This window comes from Callithrix jacchus, chromosome 17, assembly GCF_049354715.1.
Source record: "Callithrix jacchus isolate 240 chromosome 17, calJac240_pri, whole genome shotgun sequence".
Lineage (NCBI taxonomy): Eukaryota > Metazoa > Chordata > Mammalia > Primates > Cebidae > Callithrix > Callithrix jacchus.
The window spans coordinates 4,372,850-4,391,899 of record NC_133518.1 but is presented as its reverse complement, the minus strand read 5'-3'; the positions used below and the strand labels follow the sequence as shown (position 1 = coordinate 4,391,899).

Sequence of the window (19,050 nt, the reverse complement as noted above, 5' to 3'; positions counted from 1 at the left end):
AACTAATTTACACTCCCACCAGCAGTGTAAAAGTGTTCCTGTTTCTCCACATCCTCTCCAGCATCTGTTGTCTCCAGATTTTTTAATGATCACCATTCTAACTGGCGTGAGATGGTATCTCAACGTAGTTTTGATTTGAATTTCTCTAATGACAGTGATGATGAGCATTTTCTTATATATGTTTGTTGGCCTCATGTATGTCTTCTTTTGTAAAGTGTCTGTTCACATCCTTTGCCCACTTATGAATGGGCTTGTTGAGAGATATGTTTATATTCCCCACTATAATGAGGTTATTTGCCAATGTCTCATAAATACTATCCATTTTTATTTTTATATTTTAGTGCTATGTTATTGAGCACATACACATTCAGAATTACAGTTTTCTGTAACTTTGTCCTTTTACAGCTGCAAATATTTATATAACATTTTGTTCTGAGTACTTTCTATATGTTTATTTACTTCATGTAATAACTCTGTGAAGTGGCTATTAATATTTTCTCCATTTGCTAGTGGGAAAATCCAGGAAAGAGAGATTAAGTAACTTGCCCAAGGTCACTCAGCTTCTAAATGGTGGAGTCAGCCTGGGATGGTGGCCCATGCCTGTAATCCCAGCCCTTTGGGAGGCCGAGGCAGGCAGATCACTTGGGGTCAGGAGTTCAAGAGCAGCCTGGCTAACATGGTGAAACCCTGTCTTTACTAAAAATACAAAACAATTATCTGGGTTTGATGGTGGGTGCCTGTAGTCCCAGCTGCTTGGGAGGCTGAGACCAGACAATTTCTTAAATCTGGGAGGCAGAGGTTGCAGTGAGCCAAGACTGCATCCCTGCACTCCAGCCTGGGTGACACAGTGAGATTCTGTGTCAAAATAAAATAGAATAAAATGAAATGAAATAGTTTGAATACAGGTAGTCTGGCTCTAGTGTGTGTACCCTTCACTACTAGGCTGTATTGTCTTTTATGATTACATAGTGAACTTCTTTATCTCTAAGAATATTCTTTGTCATATAGTTTATTTTTTCCAGTATTAGTATTGCTAACCCCACTTTTTAAAGTTAGTGTTTGCCTAGTTTAATTATATACATGCATTAAATCATATTTGTGTATTTTTTCTTCAAACTTTTTAAACTTTGTCTTTATATTTTAGGAATATTTCTCTTTTTATTTTATTTTTTATTTATTTTTTGAGACAGGGTCTTGCTCTGTCAACCAGGCTGGGGTACACTGCAACCTCCAACTTCTGGGCTCAAGGGATCCTCCCACTTCAGCCTCCCAACTGGCAGGAACTACAGGCATGTATCACTACACCTGGCTAATTAAAAAGATTTTTTTTTCTAAAGGCATCTCACTTTGTTGCCCAGTCTGGGCTCAAGGATTCCTCCTGCCTCAGCCTCCTAAAGAGCTGGGATTACAGGCATGAGCCACCATGCCAGGCCATGGGTTATTTCTTGTAAAAGCCTATAACTTTAAAATTGGAAATTAAAAAAATAAATCCAAGCTGATCATCTGTTGTTTAATATGACATCTTTTGTGATTACTGATTATTTAGCTTCATTTCTATAGTCCATTGCATTCTGACTTCTGTTATCTCTGATGAGAAGTCTGCCATTAATCTAATTGTTGTTTGTTGTAAGTCGTTTGTTTTTCACCGTTTGATTTTCTTAAGCTCCTTTTACTGCCTAGAGTTCTACAATTTTACTTGAAAACATCTAGGAGCATGTTTATTTTTATTCATCCTGTTTAGGAGAATGAATTCCTAAATCTGTGGATTGGAGAAGTTCTTTCACCAATTTTTGAAAATTCTCAGTTCAAGTTTCTTTGCTGTCTTTCCCTTATTCCTTCTATTTTCTCCTTCTGGAGCTTCTGTCAGACATATTTTAGATCTTCCAATCTATCTCTCATGTCTCCTGTCTCATATATTTTCAGTCTCCTCTCTGTGCTACAGTCTAGAGACTGTCCTCATATATATTATTACATTCACTCACTTCAGTTGTGTCTAACTGGCTGTTGAGCTCATCCATTAATTTTTTTCAGTGGCTATCCAGTAATGTCTGCTATTTGCAGTTTTACTGTTTATGGTTTCAGTTCCATGGTAAAGCACTGTCTGAAATATTAAGACATTTTGAGAGAGAGAGGTACCACATTCACTTTCATTATAATATGTTGTTATAATTGTTCTATTATGTGTTATTGTTAATCTCCTACTGTATCTAATTTATGAATTAAACTTTATCATAGCTATGTATAAAAAAAACTGTGTGTGTGTGTGTGTGTGTGTGTGTGTGTGTGTGTGTGTGTGTATCTCCTCAGTTTCAGGCATCCACTGGAGGTCTTGAAATGAATCCCTCAAGGACTACTATATACTTGAAATCTGAAGGTTTCTTTTATTTTCTTTTTTGAGACAGGGTCTTGCTCTGTCACCCAGGCTGAAGTACAGTGGCATGATCATAGCTCACTGTAACCTCCTCTTGGCCTCAAATGATCCTCCCACATTAGCCTCCTGGGGGGCTAGGACTACAGACTTATGCCACCATGTTCAGCTACTTAAACTATATATATATACTTTAGGCTGGGTGTGATGGCTCACACCTATGATCCCAGCAGTTTGGGAGGCCAAGGCAGGCAGATCACCTGAGGTCAGGAGGTCAAGACTAGCCTGGCCAACATGGCAAAACCCCATCTCTACTAAAAACATAAAAATGAGCGAGTTGTGGTGTCAGGTGCTTGTAATCCCAGCTACATTGGAGACTGAGGCATGAGAATCTCTTGAACCCAGGAGGCAGAGGTTGAAGTGAGCTGAGATCATGCCACTGCACTCCAGCCTGGGGTACAGTGAGACTCTGTCTCAAAAAAAAACGTTATTTTTAGAGATGAGGTCTTGCTATGCTTCCCAGGCTGATCTCGAATGCATCTGACCAGGTTTTTTGTTTGTTTATTTTTTAGCAAGTCTGGTAGGACTGAAGTGTGTGTTTGTTTATTTTCTCCCAAGGTAGAGTATTGCTTTGTCTCCCAGGCTGCAGTGCAGTGGCACAATCTAAGCTCACTGCAACCTCTGCTTCCCAGGTTCAGGCAATTCTCCTGCCTCTACCTCCTGAGTAGCTGGGATTACAGGAGTGAGCCACCATGCCCAGCTAATTTTTTCTATTTTTAGTAGAGACAGGGTTTCACCATGTTGGCTGGGCTGGTCTCAAACTCCTGACCTTGTCATCCACCCACCTTCACCTCCCAAAGTGCTGGGATTACAGGTGGGAGCCACCATGCCTGGCTAGTGTTTTTTTTTTTAAATTGTTTCCTTTTTTGTGTTGAGTTTTTATAGTGTAACGTTTTAATTTCTTTAATGACTTCTAAACTAATGTTTTGGATTATTGTCTTAGTGTCACTCTAGAGCTTATACATATTAGCTTATCAAAATTCACTTCAGATTTATATCACCTTAATTCCAGTGAGTTAAAAAACTTCATTTCTATTCCTTCTTTGTTTTCTGGTGCTATTACTATTATACACTATACATATATAACTTTTTTTGAGACAGGGTCTTGCTATGTTGCTCAGGCTGGAGTGCAGTGGTGCAGTTGGGGCTCACTGTAGCCTCAGTCTCCTGGGCTCAAGTGATCCTCCCACCTCAGTCTCCTAAGTGGCATAGGCATGTGCCACTATGCCTGGCTAATTTTTGTTTGTTTCTTTGAGGCAGAGTCTTGCTCTGTCTCCCAGGCTGGAGTGCAGTGGTGAGATCTCAGCTCATTGCAACATCTGTTTCCTCGGTTCAAGCAATTCTCCTCCCTCAGCTTCCCTAGTAGAATAGCTGGGACTATACCATGCTAATTTTTTTTAATGGCTGGTTAATTTAAAAAATATTTTTTGTAGAGACAGGGTTTTGCCATGTTGTCTAGGCTGGTCTCAAACTCCTTAGCTCAGGCAGTCCACATGCCTTGGCCTCCCAAAGGCTAGGACTACAGGCGTGAGCCACCATGCTTGGCCTATATATAAGATATTAAAAAATATCTAACTGTATCTGTATTTTACTATTTCTGGTGGTTTTTTTTATTTTTTAATGAATTTGCATTACCATCTGATGTCATTTCCTTGCATTAATACAGTTTGCTCTTAACTACCTTCTTTGTGCTGTTATTGTCAAATGTATTACATGTCTATATGTTAAAGGCCCAACAATACAGCTATAGTTTTTTTTTTCTTTTTAAAGACGGGGTTTCACCCTGTTGGTCAGGCTGGTCTTGAACTATTGACCTCAGGTGATCTGCCTGCCTTGGCCTCCAAAGTGTTTGGATTATAGGCATGAGCCACCATGCCTGGCCAACAGTTATAGTTTTATGCAATTGCTTATTTAATAGATTAAGAGAAGAAATATGCAAAACACCTATTTTTGAAAAATTTTTTTTGGGGAAATGGAGTTTCACTCTATCACCCAGGCTAAAGTACAGTTCCCGGGTTCAAACGATGCTTCTCAGCCTCCTGAGTGGCTGGGACTATAGGCCTGTGCCACCAAGCCCCACTAATTTTTGTATTTTTAGTAAAGATGGGGTTTTGCCACATTGACCAGGCTGGTCTTGAACTCCTGACCTCAGCTGATCCACCTACCTCAGTCTCCCAAAGTGCTGGAATTACAGGCGTGAGCCATCATGCCTGGCCTAAATTTAAATTTAGATAGCCACATGCTAGATAGCATGGCTAAGTGAGACTGACTACATATCTGAAGGCACTCACACCCTCGTGTATTTCACTTTCCAGTCTGGTTACCTATTCATTTATGGTTCCAAGAGTTTTCCTTACTCTTTGAGATTAACTGCATTTAAAGAATGTTCTATTTCATTGAGTGTTTTTTTTTTGTAAGCTAGGGAGTTTTTTATATGCTTTAATTCACTGTATTGCCAGAATTAGAACATAGTCTGTGTATCTCCATTTTCCATTCCCTCTAATCCATTGTCTGCATGATCAAGCAACTATTTTTTGTTCTTTTTCTTTTTTTTATTTATTCTTTTTCTTTAAAAAAGACAGGGTTTCCCCATGTTGGTCAGTCTGGTCTTGAACTCCCGACCTCAGGTAATCCACCCACCTTGGTCTCCAAAGTGCTTGGAATACAGGCGTGAGCCACCGCACCCAGCTGATCAAGCAGCTTTTCTAACATGCACATCTGTGCTTGGTGTACTCCTGATTTCAAGAGTTCCTTCCTGCCTTAGAATGCAGCCCAGGTTTGGCCTGGGCTTGGTGGCCCATGGGAACTCAGCTCTGCCTGTGTCCTCAGCTGTGCCTTTCATCAAATGGTCTCCTGTACTTAAATTCAAGCATAGCCAATATTTGTCACTCTGTACAGGGCCTGCTACTTTATGCCTTAGGCCCTTTGTCCATCTTGGTCCTGACTGCTCTTCTGATCCAGCTCTACCTCCAATCTGCTCCCCAGCACCTGCTCAGTTTTCAAAACAGCACTCTTGTCTTGCCCTCTGTGAAGGCTTTGCTGCCCCACTCCTGTTTTGTATCTCTTCTGGACCTTGAATTTGGTCATAATATTCATAATACTTTATTGTGCTTAATTGCTTATATGTCTATGTCCCTCCTAATAAAGAACTTGGTTTATCTTTTGTTGTTTTGTTTTGTTTTGTTTTGAGACAGGGTAGGGTGTGGGCTGAGGAGTGGGAGGGCGCTCTTCCCTGGCTCTCAGAAGTCCAGCTCTTCCTTCATCAGCTACTTCCTTTTTTTTTGAGATACAGTTTCACTGTGTCACTCAGGCTGGAGTGCAATGGGGTGACCTCGGCTCACTGCCACCTCCACCTCCAAGGTTCAAGTGATTCTCTTGCCTCTGCCTTCCCGAGTAGCTGGGATTACAGGTGCATGCCACCATGCCTGGCTAATTTTTGTGTTGTTAGTAGAGATGGGGTCTCACCGTGTTGGCCAGGCTGGTCTCAAAGTCCTGACCTCAAGTGATCTTCCTGCCTCTGCTTCCCAAATTGCTGGGATAACAGGCATGAGCCACTTCACCCCACCAGCTGCTTCCTTCTTCCACCACTTTGCTTACTTGTACAGGAGGCCTGAGCCTGATTCTGTGTGAGCTGCCAGCTGGTGTTTTCCCTGAAGGGACCGGGAAACTGCCATAATCACCCCCATTAGCAGTTGGCAGACCCCCAACAAGACCATTTTTTGACCTGGACTGGCTTAGCTCTGATAACTCTGGGCCTGCTGTGTTGCTTGCCATGAGTGGTGGCTGCACCCGCTAGACCATTCACTCCCCACCCAGCTCCATGTGGGTGGACCCTGGCCCCAACTGGCACCCTGGATGTCTCACACCATAAGCCTGTGAAGACCAGCTCCAAGAATCAGTGCTCCTAATCATGGCAGCTTTGCTCCCCAGCACTTACCAAAGTGCAATGCTGTGGGAGAGTAGAACTCAGAATCCAGCCAGAAAACAGCCATTGGTGGCCCCTGCTATGAGTGGACGTTCCCCGGGAAGCTAAGGCTCAGTGGAATGATGATCACACAGAGACCTTTAACTGAGCATGGACTCCTAGCCAGGGACTGGCTCTGTCATCGAAGACAGATTACACACAGGATCTCTCTTCATACAGCAACCCGTTAAGGTAGGGGTGGGGTCTTTTTTATAGATCAGCTTTGTGAGGTGAAATATCCAGGATAAGACCACAAAGGTGTTAAGTGGCACAGCTGGGACAGCGGCCCCAGAGCTCCTCCTGCCTTCACCACCATGCCTGCTTTCCAAAGGTTGTGTGTTCAGGAGAGGTAGAAATGGTGCAGGTTCTAAATTGTATATCTACCAGGGATTGGCTGTGCAGACTCTGGGGAACTGGAAAAGGCAGATTTGCCTGAAACTGACCCTCATTCAAGAGGTGGATTTAGAAGCGGCTCTGACTAAGCCCTGCAGCTCCACTGCATGTGCTCCCTCACACTGCATAGTGTTGTCATGCTGCAAGCTGTTACCTAGGGAAGATGAGCCCACAGCAACACTTCAAAGGTCATGAAATTAGGGAGGACACAGGCCACCCAAAGGGTGTGGAGGCCAACAGGCCAGGCACGCTTCCTGGTCTCCTTTCATGCAGCTGGGAATGGAATGTCTCCATTATTGGTGAGCCTCAGATTGTTTTTCAGCCCGAACTGCTCTAGTCATTTCCTTCTCCCTTAAATCCCCAAAGGCAGCACTCTACCTTCTGCCTTCCAGAGCTGCTGCATGGACATCCAGACCCAGCCATGGATGAGTCCTTGGGTGAGCTGCTGTGCCCTTTCTCCTGAAGCTTTCTATGGAGGGTTACCACCTACATTTCTTCCTTGGTGTCTCTGTCTACCGTGACTGGCTGTAACCCTCACCATCATCCCTTTGGAGTGCCCACACTTCTAAATGTCCCTTTATTTTCCTCTCTGCTAGACACATCTTCCTATTATGTCCCATTCTGCTTTTAAAACATTTGAGAAGCCCGCTGGGTGGATACCACTAGCCTCTCCTCCTAGGCAGGGTGTTTCTCCATCCTCTGGGTCATCCCTGAGATGGCTCGTGACCCCAGTGCTGGGCATACAGATGTTTAGGACTGTAGGTGTGGGACTGCTGCCTGGCCCTTTTTGCCAACATGGCCTTTCTCCTCCACCGGGGTTTAGTGCCTTAGGGAGAGGTGGATAGGCCCCGGGGAGGGCAGTGGATGGAGGGTGGAGGGAAGCTGCCTTTTGCCTATGTCAGAGCTGAGAAGGCCAGGGGCAAAGCCCGCCCAGTTGCCTGAGTCCATAGCTTGGGGGCACCGAAGCCATCTAGGCACTGGGGCCCTGGGGTGCAGTTGGTGGGATTCCCAGCCACTTCCTTAGGAGTCCGCGCTCCCTCAGAGTCCAAGGTGGGTCGTCTAGCTCTGGCGGCCGCCCACACCTCCTCCACTTCCTCCAGGCCACAGGGCTCCCCACCGGACTCTAAAGCTCAGCACCTCTGCCCCTTTTCCTGCTGATACAGCGTGCAGCGCTTTCCCCTCCTCTGGTCTCGCCGCCTCCTCTCCCCCTCGAATCCAGTCCTGTTTTCCCCGCCGCCAGCCTCCCTCCCTCCTGGCAGGCTCGCTTCCCACCCTGCCCACCATCACCGCGGTCTGCTCCGCTCCGCGCCTGTCCCAGCTCCCACCCCGCTCGGTCCAGCTCGCCCAGTCCAGTGTCTCCAGTCCGGATCTCGCCGCCGCCCGGCCCAGGTGCGAGTCCCCACCACGGGGGAGGGGGCGGGCCCTGCTTCCCTCGGCTGCCTCGCCCACCCGGAGTTGTCGGGGAGGGAGCAGCTGGGGGACCTCCGGAGCCGCTCGGAGGACAATGCGACCAGCGCTCAGCCACCCTCGCTGGGTCTCCTCCGCGCTGGGCCCCTTCCCGCCACCCCCTGCCACCGCCCGGCTGCAGCCGCTCTTCCTCCGCGGGGGCTCCTTTCGTGGCCAGAGAGGCTCCGGCGACAGTAACACCAGCACCAGCGCCAGCCACGGGGAAGGCAGCAGCAGACGCAGCCAGGGCGGCGGCTCCCCGAGCAGCAGCACTGGAGCTGAGCGTGAGGAGGAACACGGGAGCCTGAGCGTCAGCAAGCCACTGGTGCCCAACGCAGCGCTCCCGGGGCTGCCAGCTCAGGGGGGCGCCCCTGTTGTCCCCGCACCGGCCGCCTTCTCCTCCTCCTCCGACACCTCCTCCTCCAGCTCCACGCCCATCTCCTACTGCAGCATGACAGCCGCGGACTTCCGCGGGGACACCGCGGCCAGGGCCGTCGAGGACCCAAGGAGCCGCTCGGCGGGGGGCACGGGCGGCGACGGGTCGGGCAGCGGAGCCTCCTGCTGTTCTTGTTGCTGCTGCTGCTGCGGCCGTCCGGCCTGGCCCGGCCGCAGGGATCGGCGCCGCGGCTGCGCCCGAGTCCCGGGTGCCGCTGGGGCTACCAGGCGCTGTCCGTAGTGCTGCTGCTGGCGCAGGGCAGCCTGCTGGACCTGTATCTCATCGCCGTCACCGACCTGTACTGGTGCTCCTGGATCGTAACGGACCTGCTGGTGGTGGTGGGCTGGGCCATCTTCTTCTCCAAGAACAGCCAGGGCTGTCGGGTCGGTGCGGCCAGCAGCGCGCTTCACCCGCACCACCACCATGCCGCACCGCCCCCGCGCTTGCCTGCCCCCTTGGCCGCCTCCTCCAGGGCCAAGGTGTGTGGACCGGGGGGGGGGCGCGGCGGCGCGGGGGGCGGCCTGGGGGTGGCCGCGACAGTGAGCGAGTTCGCCTTCGCCTACCTGGCCCGGCTTATCTATTTCATAGCCTTCAAGCCCAAGGTGGTGCTGATCCTGGGCACGTCCATCCTAGAGCTGCACCCTTCCTTCGGCACCATGGGCTTCTGCCTCACCATGGTGCTGTTGGTGCCCCTGCTCTACAGCTTTGTGTGGGCCATCAGCGAGGCGGGCGCACTGCCCGGCTTGGCCGGACCCCTGCTGCTGCAGCCCCAGTGGCACCTTGCAGCCTGATGCTTCCTGGGCACGTGCCTGGAGCTGCTCGGCAGCTTCACGTTGGTGGAGCTGATGCTGGTAGGTCTGCGTGCAGTTGCCCGCTCACCTGCGCTACCTGCTCATCGCCGTCTACTTCCTTACCCTCGCCTTGCCAGTGCTCTGGCTCTATGAGCTCAACGCTGCTGCCGCAGCAGCGGCATCCGGGGGCCAGGCCTCTGGTCCGGCAGCTGCTGCCTCCTTCTGCGCCTGCTGGGCGGCTGCCTGGTGGACGTGCCCTTGCTGGCGCTGTGCTGCCTCCTGGTGGTCAGCTACCAGCAGCCCCTCTCCATCTTCATGCTCAAGAACCTTTTTGTTCTCAGCTGCCAAGGCCTGGAGGCACTGGGGGGCTGCTGGGACTGGGGCAGTTGGGTCTCTCCGAGTCAGGCCAGAGGGGGCTATGGTGCTCTGCCCTCCGCCCCTCCACCGCCTCCACCACCACCTCAGGGAGGCTCCCAGCTGGCCATTGCATTTCGGAGAATGATGGGGGTGCCCATGGCTATGTCAACACCCTGGCTGTGACCTCCTAGAATTGAGGGTGAAGGCATGGGTCCCTGGTTTTGGGTTGAGAGTCCCCAAGTCCCTTATCTTTTACCTTCTGTCACCCAGATTTGATCAGGCTCTGTTTGGAAGAGGTAACCCTTTTTAAGGCTGAAGTCTAGGGTGTCCTTCTGCACCCCTGGGGTGAGGACCACTTGGAGGGAGACCAGCAATTAATGGTGAGGGAGCTAGGCGCACTTACTGTCTTTCTTCTATCCTACTCCTATCCTGACCTAGGAGCTGGTAGCTCTGCTTCTTTCTTTGCCCACCTTCACTCTAATTGCCATCCATCAGGAGGAGAGAAGTGCTCAGCCTTGGGTCTTCTTCCTGACTTAGAAGTGCCGGCCTCTTTCAGGCTGTGGTTGGTGGCCATTGTCCCATGCCTTGACCCAGAACCCACTTTCCACTGATGTGTCTATTTGATTTCTTCTGGGTGATAGATACAAAGTGTATGTATCTCTGTGTGTGTAGTGTTGTTTTCTTGCACCCACCCTGTGACTCTTTGCAATGGGTAGGACATCTGGGGAGGCCCTGCCCCTTATACCTTACTTACCACCACCCTCCTCTTTTCTGCCTGGATTTGTGACCATAAATTCCCAGGAAGAGCTGGGCCCCTGGGAGCTGCCCAGGTACTCCCTTTGAAGGAAGAAGCTCTCCCAGGATCTTCCTCAATCCTGCTCCTCTCTTCTTAGCTCAGAGGGAGGAGGGGATCCATTCTCTAAGGACCAAACTGTGCCCTTTCTTGGGAGAGTGAGCATTTCTACCTCCATGCTTTCAACTTTTGTTGCATCATGCACTGATGCTGCTTGCAAAAAATGAGACAAAATACTCAGAAGTTGCATTCGCCATGGCCACTGGCTCCAGCTGGGGTTGGGTGCCTGTGTTATTACAGGGTCTGTGAGTATCAGCCATTGGCTTGGCCTCCCACTCTTCTTCCCTCTGCACCTAGAACTCTTATCCTTCCTGTGGTTTTGTGCCGACTAGGTCAGATCTGGGTTTAGAGCAATAGCTTTGGTGGGGTTCCTAGATGGACATGAAGTTGACCCTCCCATAGGCCCAGGAGAGCAGGAAGCCCCATTCCACACTTGTCCTTCCTCTAGGAAGTGTAGATCAGAAAGTGAGGTGGTGACCTCCTGCCTCTGGTCTGACCGAGTCTCACTAGGGCCAAGGCAGCCTGCAGCGCTTTCCCTCCTAGATTCCTCTCATTGAGGGTGATGACAAGAGACATCTGGGGGCTCAGAGTCTTGGTGTGGAATTTCACTCTTGCAATCTTTGAGGCAGGATAAGTATTTTTACATATTTTAAGGGTGCAGGAGCACAGCAGGGAACAAGGCCAGAAAATACTTCCATCCTCAACAGGACACAATGGGGGTGAAGCTTGCAGAATATTTTTTTATAAGATGGGGGTTTCACTATGTTGGTCAGGCTGGTCTTGAACTCCCAACCTCAGGTGATCCACCCACCTTGGCCTCCAAAGTCCTTGGTTTATAGGCATGAGCCACCATGCTTGACCGCTTGCAGAATTTTTATTTCCCCTTCTCCCTTCTTATGTTTGGGAAGTTTTATGTGGTGTAATAAACCCTAGGTGAATTAATGGAAGATGTTATTCTAATTCTGATTGTGTCACTCACTGGCTTTGAGTGACATATTGTTTTTATTTTCTAGGCCTGTTTTCTATTATAAAAGTAGAAGTTAGATGAGTGATCTCTAAGTTTGAAGGTAATTCCAACTCTCAGTTTTTGAGTTTGTGGCTCTTGAAAACCCTAGTCCTGATGCTCCCTGTACAGGTGGCCAGGAGAGAAGCCAGCCAGGCTGCAGCAGCAGAACATTCCCTGCTCTGCATCGGGTGGGCAAAGCTCCAGCAGAGGCCAGAGGGAGAGCTTGGGCTTCTGGGCTGGGTGTGAGGCAAGACTGGCACAGCTGAAGTGTCCACAGCACCACCCACAGAGAGGGCCAGAAGTGCCAAATCACTGGACATGAACTCAGCACTCATCAAGCCCCCACCTCCTGCTTGAAGCGCACCTCCCAACTACTTGGGGGCTTGAAACAGAGACACCCTGTAGACAGATGTAAGAGGGGTTGAGGGCTTGACCAGAGTTCTCTTGAGCCTCCTCATGCTCCCAGAGCAGGGAAGGGTGGGAGAAAATGTTTACACTTGATCCACGATCTGTGCTTCCAGTTCCTCACCCTATGTGGCCCAAAAGCTGCCCGGATTTCACATTTAGTTTGTTTCTGCCTTCTTCCTCCACCCCCACTGATGTCTCTTCCCTTCCTTTCATTGGACTTGAGCTTCTGGGGCCTGGGCCCTGGGTTGCTACCAACAGCTGCTCCCTGTTCCCATGTCCTCTCTCCAGCTTTTCTGTTTCTCTTATACCTAATCTCAGTAACTGTGAAAGGACATTGTGTCTGAGACATGGCTGGCCACTGGCCAGCCCCCTGACCTCCACCTTTCTGTTGTTTAGATGGCCATCTCCTGCCTGGTCTCCCTGGTTGTAAAATCTCTGTACTGTTAGATTTTGGTGGGAGGCTGTGATAAGTTCCAACGAGTTGCCACTTCCCTGGATATGCCAAGAGGTTGATGGCAACTAGCCCAATTCTGGCAGAGACCAGGCATGCAACTCAGCCCCAGTCACCCTGTTTTACACATGTGGGTCAAGCACTATGCACTCAGAGGGTCAGGCCCTTGCACTCACCTCCCTTGCCCCATTCATTCTGACCCTTGAAGCTTCCTTTCCCTTGCTTTCCAGCACATCACTGGTGCAGGGGCAAACCTGAGATTTCCCCATGGGCTTGACAGCCAAGGAGGTTCCCTGTCTCCCGAGGCCAATGCCAGCACATACATCATTCATAGCAGGACCCTGGGCTCAGAATCATGAGAATTGCCTGCTCCTAATGTTTCTGCCAGTCAGAGTATTCCTCTCTAAGTTCCCAAATCCTTACTTATTTAAAAAAGACTAGACCTTCTCTAAAGACTGTTCCATTTTAACATGCCCTGATTCTGCATCTGTGGGTTTGTGAGAGAGATAGCTGGCGGTGAGAGCCTGGAGGAAGGAGGGAAGTGGCACCTCACTAGCATTTATCACTTTTTCCCTTTTCTTTTTAAAGTAAAGCCAGACTCTCTTCTGAAAATAAAAAAACTTGAGACTTGTGACAAGCTTCCTGTGTGGTTTAACATCTTTTCTGTCTTGATTTCCTTATGAAGTTTTTAAATGTCATGGTGACATTCTCCATTATTTTATAGGTTTGTGTTAACATTATGGGAACATCTTGGTCCTTTCCTTCTAGGCATTGGCATATGGCTCAGGGGACCAGTGAGGCTGTGGCCTGGGGCAGGTGAGTATCTGACAGGGTTTGTTGGCACAGCCAGCTCAGCTTTAATGGAGTCAGTCTGAGAGTGATTTTTCTTATCACCCTGGGCTCTCTCTCCCACTTTTCTTTCTTTCCTTCCTTCTTTCTTTTTCTTTCTTTCTGAGCTAGGGTCTTACTCTGTCACCCAGGCTGGAGTGCAGTGGTGCCATCATAGTTCACTGCAGCCTCGAATTCTTGTGCTCAAGCAATCCTCCTGTCTCAACTTCCCAAGTAGATGGGACTACCGGTGTGTGCCACCATGCTCAGCTTCTCATTTCTTTCTAAGATTAGCTTTCCAAAGAGGAACATCTTGAGAAACTAATTTTTAAATACTGTGCCTTCCTCTATCACTCTTGTCCCATCCAGAAGCACATATTCTTACATATGAATAAGAGAAACAAGGCCATGTGTTTTTGTTTGGCTTTATTTTAACACAAAGGATAGTATTAAGTCTAAAGGTTGGGTCTGCATCTAAATAAACACACTGAGGTTTTCTTAGTACACAGGCAGCCTGCATTATACAGATCCTAGCTTGCTGCTTCTGGCTGTGCCAAAGGCGATGCAGGACTTTGACTCAGGAGATCCTGGGAGGTAAGAGTAGATGCTCCTGGGAGCCTGAGCTCTCTCTGCCTCTCGTGAGTTGTGGCTTTGCCTGTCATCTGGCCTCCTGGAACTTCATTATTTATAAAGCAAGAGCAACCACAGAAGACACATGGGAAATGGTCTTTTCCCCTGTGACACGTATAATTGCAACAAGGAACAGAATGTACATAAAAAATCATTACAGAACAACGTAGAAACATATCTTCATTTCTCCCAGAAGTAAATGTAAAATAATATGATTGCTTTGACCAAGTATGTTATGAATATTTAGAAATGTCTTCTAGGGAAGCAAGCTGGCCCTGACTGATTTTGGTTTGCCAGGCATATCAGAAGTCAGTTTGTGACAAGTGGAGAAGGGCACAGAGTGACTTGTTCATGCTTAGGGAAGGCCCACCCCACCCCACACCTGGGCCTTGAGGCGTATGCCTGAGCAGTGGCCCTAAGAAAGAACAAAATAACGCAGCCTGTGGTTGACTGTGGGGCCCTCTGCACATCAGCCCCGTCCCTCCTCACAGCCACCTTCAGGGCTGCTTTCTATTTTCCTGAGGCCCCAAGAGGGGAGGTAGCTTGCACAATGTGGCACTGCAGTCAGGAGGAGCCAGTGCACACTCCCACATCTGTGCTCCAGGCAGCATGCAGTGATCGGCAGCTGCTTGGGTCCAGCTTTTTTTCCATGAAAGCTCAGCCATTCTAGTAAAAAAGCAGGGGCTGATGTCACCTTCTGTGAAGATCTTATGGAACTTGTGGGCAGAGGAGGCCACTGGGACACCCATGCCAGGGAGCAGGCAAGCACAAGGGCCAGTCACATGCACTCTCCTTTCCACTTCCTCTCCTCCTGCTACCTGTCACCATGTTCCTTTTTCCTGTCTCATCAGAGAGGAAGGATCTGGTGAGCAAACTTATCCTACAGCCAATGACCTAAGAGGCTATTCCTCCTGGGAAGGACTCCAGGGTGAGGTGGGCTGGGCCAGGCTCCCTGGCACCCTTGAAATCAGGAGACAGGGAATGGGTGTTCCTCTCACAGGCAAGGCTGGCTCACCTGGGCGTGTACCCGCCTTCATCAACCTAAATGCACCGGACGAGAGTGTGCACCCAGTGCTAGGATCTGGGAGAGGCAATGGGGCATGGAAAGCCATGCAGAGGCAGAGGGCAAGATGGACTGGGAGGCCATTTCACAGTGAAGGACGCTCGGCAGGGAACACATCGGGGCACAGAATTAATCTTAACAGCTCGCACCACGGGTTGAAGGATAGTTGCTTTTCTTCATAGTCTTCTGCAAAATATAACCCATGGAATCCATATTGTGGCCGTTTTTCCACAATGTACATTGCTTACTCAGCCAGACACTTCCTGAGCTCCTTGGAGATGCCCAGTATGGGAATGCTTATTACTTTTAGAGTCTGAAAAAGCAAACACAGGAGGGAGAGAGCAATACCTAACAGCAGGGAAAGAGGCTCAATGGTGCATTAGGGGCACAGACTGCTCTGCCCCAGAAGCAGGCTGGTGCTACTCAAGGACGCTGCAGGCCTCCCAAGACTCCATGAAGCAAGAACTCCTGTCCTGCACACTTAGGGCAGATGAGCAGTTGGCCAATTTCCAACCCTGCTGCCTCTTCTCTGTGAGGGTTTTGTATCTGACACACCTGACTGGTGGGATGAGGGCCTGGATGCTGAGCGGCAGCCTCCATCTCACTCCGCCCTCAAGTGCCCCTGGCCTTTCTGGAGTCCAGGCTGTGGCAGGGCACTAAGGCAGAAGAGGGCCCTGCACATCCCTTGTGTATTCAGAAAGGAGAGCACCAACTGCAGAGCCCAAAGGCTATAGAATTAAAACTACCCACTGTATTGTAAGCACTTCTTCTCTCTTATGCCCTATTTAATTTTCAAAGATAAACAGTAAAGACCAGGCTTGGTGGGCTCATGCCTGTAATCCCAGAACTTTGGGAGGCAGAGAAGGGCAGATGGCTTGAGCCCAGGAGTTCGTGACTTGTCTGGAAAACATGGCGTAACCCCATTTCTACAAAAAATACACACACACAAACTAGCCAGGCATGGTGGTACGTGACTGCAGTTCCAACTACTGGGCAGGCTGAGGAGGATGGATTGCTTGAGGTTGGGACAGAGAGAGATCTTGACTTAAAAAGAAAAAACCGAGACACAATAAAAGCAAGAAGGAAGTAACTCCATTGAACCCTTGCATTCAGAGACCCAGCTCAGATGTTTCAGGGACTAAATACACCCATCTTTAGATCCTTAACACCTTCAAGAACCTTCCTACACAGAAAAGAGAAATTGGTTTTGAATCCAGGTAATTATTTATTTAAAGAAAAAACAAAAACAGGATCAAGATAGTAGGCAGGCAAAGTCACGAAACTCTGTGCAGGAGCTGGGAGCATGCTAGGTGGTTGTGTGCACAATCGCCCTGCACAGTCATGGTTAGACGCTCTGCTGCAGGTTCTGGGCACACGCATACTGCTGCTTCTTTCCCAGCCAACCACCTATGTACACTCTGCTTTGGAGAGGCGTTGAAGAGGTGGGAGGGCACAGAGTGGAGGGCATCTGTTCTTAGACATTTCCAGGTGAAGCATAATTTATTAGCCATGGTTCAGAATAATACAAAAATAAAGGTGTGGCTTTATACACACTCTTGAAGCTCTTGCCATTTGGCTGACAGCAGACACCATATTTAGAGTTATGGAATTTCTAGCATTTAGGATAAGCAAGGACCAGTGTGAGACTGGGCACAGGAAATGGGGAGGGACTGTGAGGAGAACTGACACTAAAGAAGAAATGGAGGTGGCTGAGTGTGGTGGCTCACGCCTGTAATCCAAGCACTTTGGAGGCCAAGGTGGGCAGATCGCCTGAGGTCAGGAGTTCAAGACCAGCCTGACCAACATGGTGAAACCCCGTCTTAAAAAAAAACAAAAACAAATGGAGGTGCCCTGGAGAATTTATGACTTCTTTCCATACCAAATCCAGTAGAGGCAAGTCTACAGAAATCAAAGTAGCCAAGGGATGCCTAGGGATGAGGAAGGTGGGGTGGGGACTAAGGGTGCTGGATTTCTTTTGGAGGTAATAAACTGTTCTAAGATTGTGCTGATAGTTGCTGGACTGTAACTACACTAAACACATTGAATTGTGCACAGTCAATTGTGGGTTGTATGGTACATGAACTGTATTCCAATAAATTTGTTAAGAGAACAAGGGAAGTTCCCCCAGAGATAGTGGGCAATGCCCATCAGGGACATTTATTGGCATGGGCTCAAAGGCCAGAAGAGCTAGAATTCAAGGTTTGTGAAGAACAGGAGATGGGAACGTGCGTTCTAGCCAGGGAAGAGTGCACCATGGTAGCCTGTACTCTGGAGTTTGAACAGGTATTTACTGGAAACCAGGGAAAGGTCACAGAAAGCCTGGTAGCTTTCCAAGCCCAATGAATCCCCTCTCCAGGACTACTGGAGGAGAGTTGGATCCCAAAAGGCCAGTGGCTGGGAGGCCTCAGCTGCTGTTCTCTCTTGCCTTGTCCTTTGCTGCTGTTGGGTGGAGTATGAGCCATGCACTGTTTTGGACACAGACCTTGGTGGCCCTGCTGCCACTAGGCCAACTCCAACTGCAAGAAAAACTCTGCAGCTAGGAACTTCCTGACCTACAATATGTGACTCAAAACAACTGCTAGAAACTCTTACCAGATTAACAATTTATGCACTCTTTTATTGGTAATCTTTCAGTTACATGTATGTGTGTACACACAATCAAACATACAAACTGTCCTATTTGCTCTTCTGTCACATTTCCAAATCCTCTCCTCCTCACTGGAGCTTGAAAATATAGTTAAGCACTCAGGTGTAGGAATAAAGGGAACCCTATTCCAGTGTCTGACAGGACCTCAATGTGTTCTTCAGGACCCCAAAGCCAGAACCTTCTAGCCTACCCCTAGGAGGTAGTTCAGGGACAGATTCTTCAAACACTGGCTTCAGAGCATTTCTTCAAATGCTGCTTTAGGACCTCAGACCTTGAAGTCACAGCAGCACCCCTTGCTCTCCTCACACAATGTCTGCCAAGATCTTCACTGCTCCCCCCAACCCCTCATTTCCTTGCCCTTGCACCCCATGGCTTCCCGAACTCAGGGGAGCTCCCGCCCAGCTGCTCTAAAGAATCCTGCACACTAACAGCTCCCCACTGATGGCCAATGGCTCCCCACTGATGGCCAACAGCTCCCCGCTGACAGGATGCGTGCAGGTGCAGGGCTTCAAACTCACCTTCCTACAGGATGATTTTTGTTTCACCTCCACATTTCTCTCTGCCTATAAATGAGCACAGGTGACATCCAGACATGCTCACTCCACTCCCTCCCAGCACTTACCCACAGGCTGCTTCCTTCCCCACCCACAATCCTTTGGCTTAGGTGTCTCCTCCAGGACCCTCCCCCCCGGCCTTGTGTCTTTCCTGTGCATGCTCATGTCCCTAAGCAGGCGTCCACTCAACCTTTCTATTTTTTTTTATTATTTTTTGATACACGGTTTCACTCTGTTGCCCAGGCTGGAGGGCGATGGTACCATTATAGCTTACTACAACCTCCACCTCGGGGGCTCAAGTAAGTGATCATCCTGCATCAGCCTCCCGAGTAGTTAGGACTACAGGCCTATGTACTACGTGCCACCATGATTGGCTAATTTAAAAAAAATTAGGTAGAGATGAGGTCTCACCATGTTGTCCAGGCTGTCTTGAACTCCTGAGCTCAAGCAATCCACCTGCCTTGGCCTCCCAAAGTGCTGAGATTATAAGCATGAGCCACCACACCTAGTCATTTAGCTTTTAAATCTCATGTGACCATCCAGTTTTTTTTTTTTGATATGGAGTACCCCTCTGTCACCCAGGCTAGAGTGCAGTGGCACACAATCTTGGCTCACTGCAACCTCCACCTCCCAGGTTCAAGCAATTCTCCTTCCTCAGACTCCTAAGTAGCTGGAACTACAGGCATGTGTAACCAAGCCCAATTAATTTTTGTATTTTTAGCAGAGATGGGGTTTCACCATTTTGGCCAGGCTGGTCTTGAATTCCTGACCTCAAGTGATCAGCCTACCTTGGCC

General features: G+C 49.0%; 1 protein-coding gene across 1 annotated transcript; it reads left to right on the top strand.

Moving 5' to 3' along the window:
• The first annotated feature begins 8,289 nt into the window (after positions 1-8,289).
• Positions 8,290-10,006, top strand: LOC100398780 (transmembrane protein 121B). The gene is given in 5 exon segments (XM_035290320.3): positions 8,290-8,860; positions 8,863-9,527; positions 9,529-9,661; positions 9,664-9,933; positions 9,936-10,006. Coding segments are annotated over 5 exon segments (1,710 nt in total).
• Positions 10,007-19,050: the final 9,044 nt, after the last annotated feature.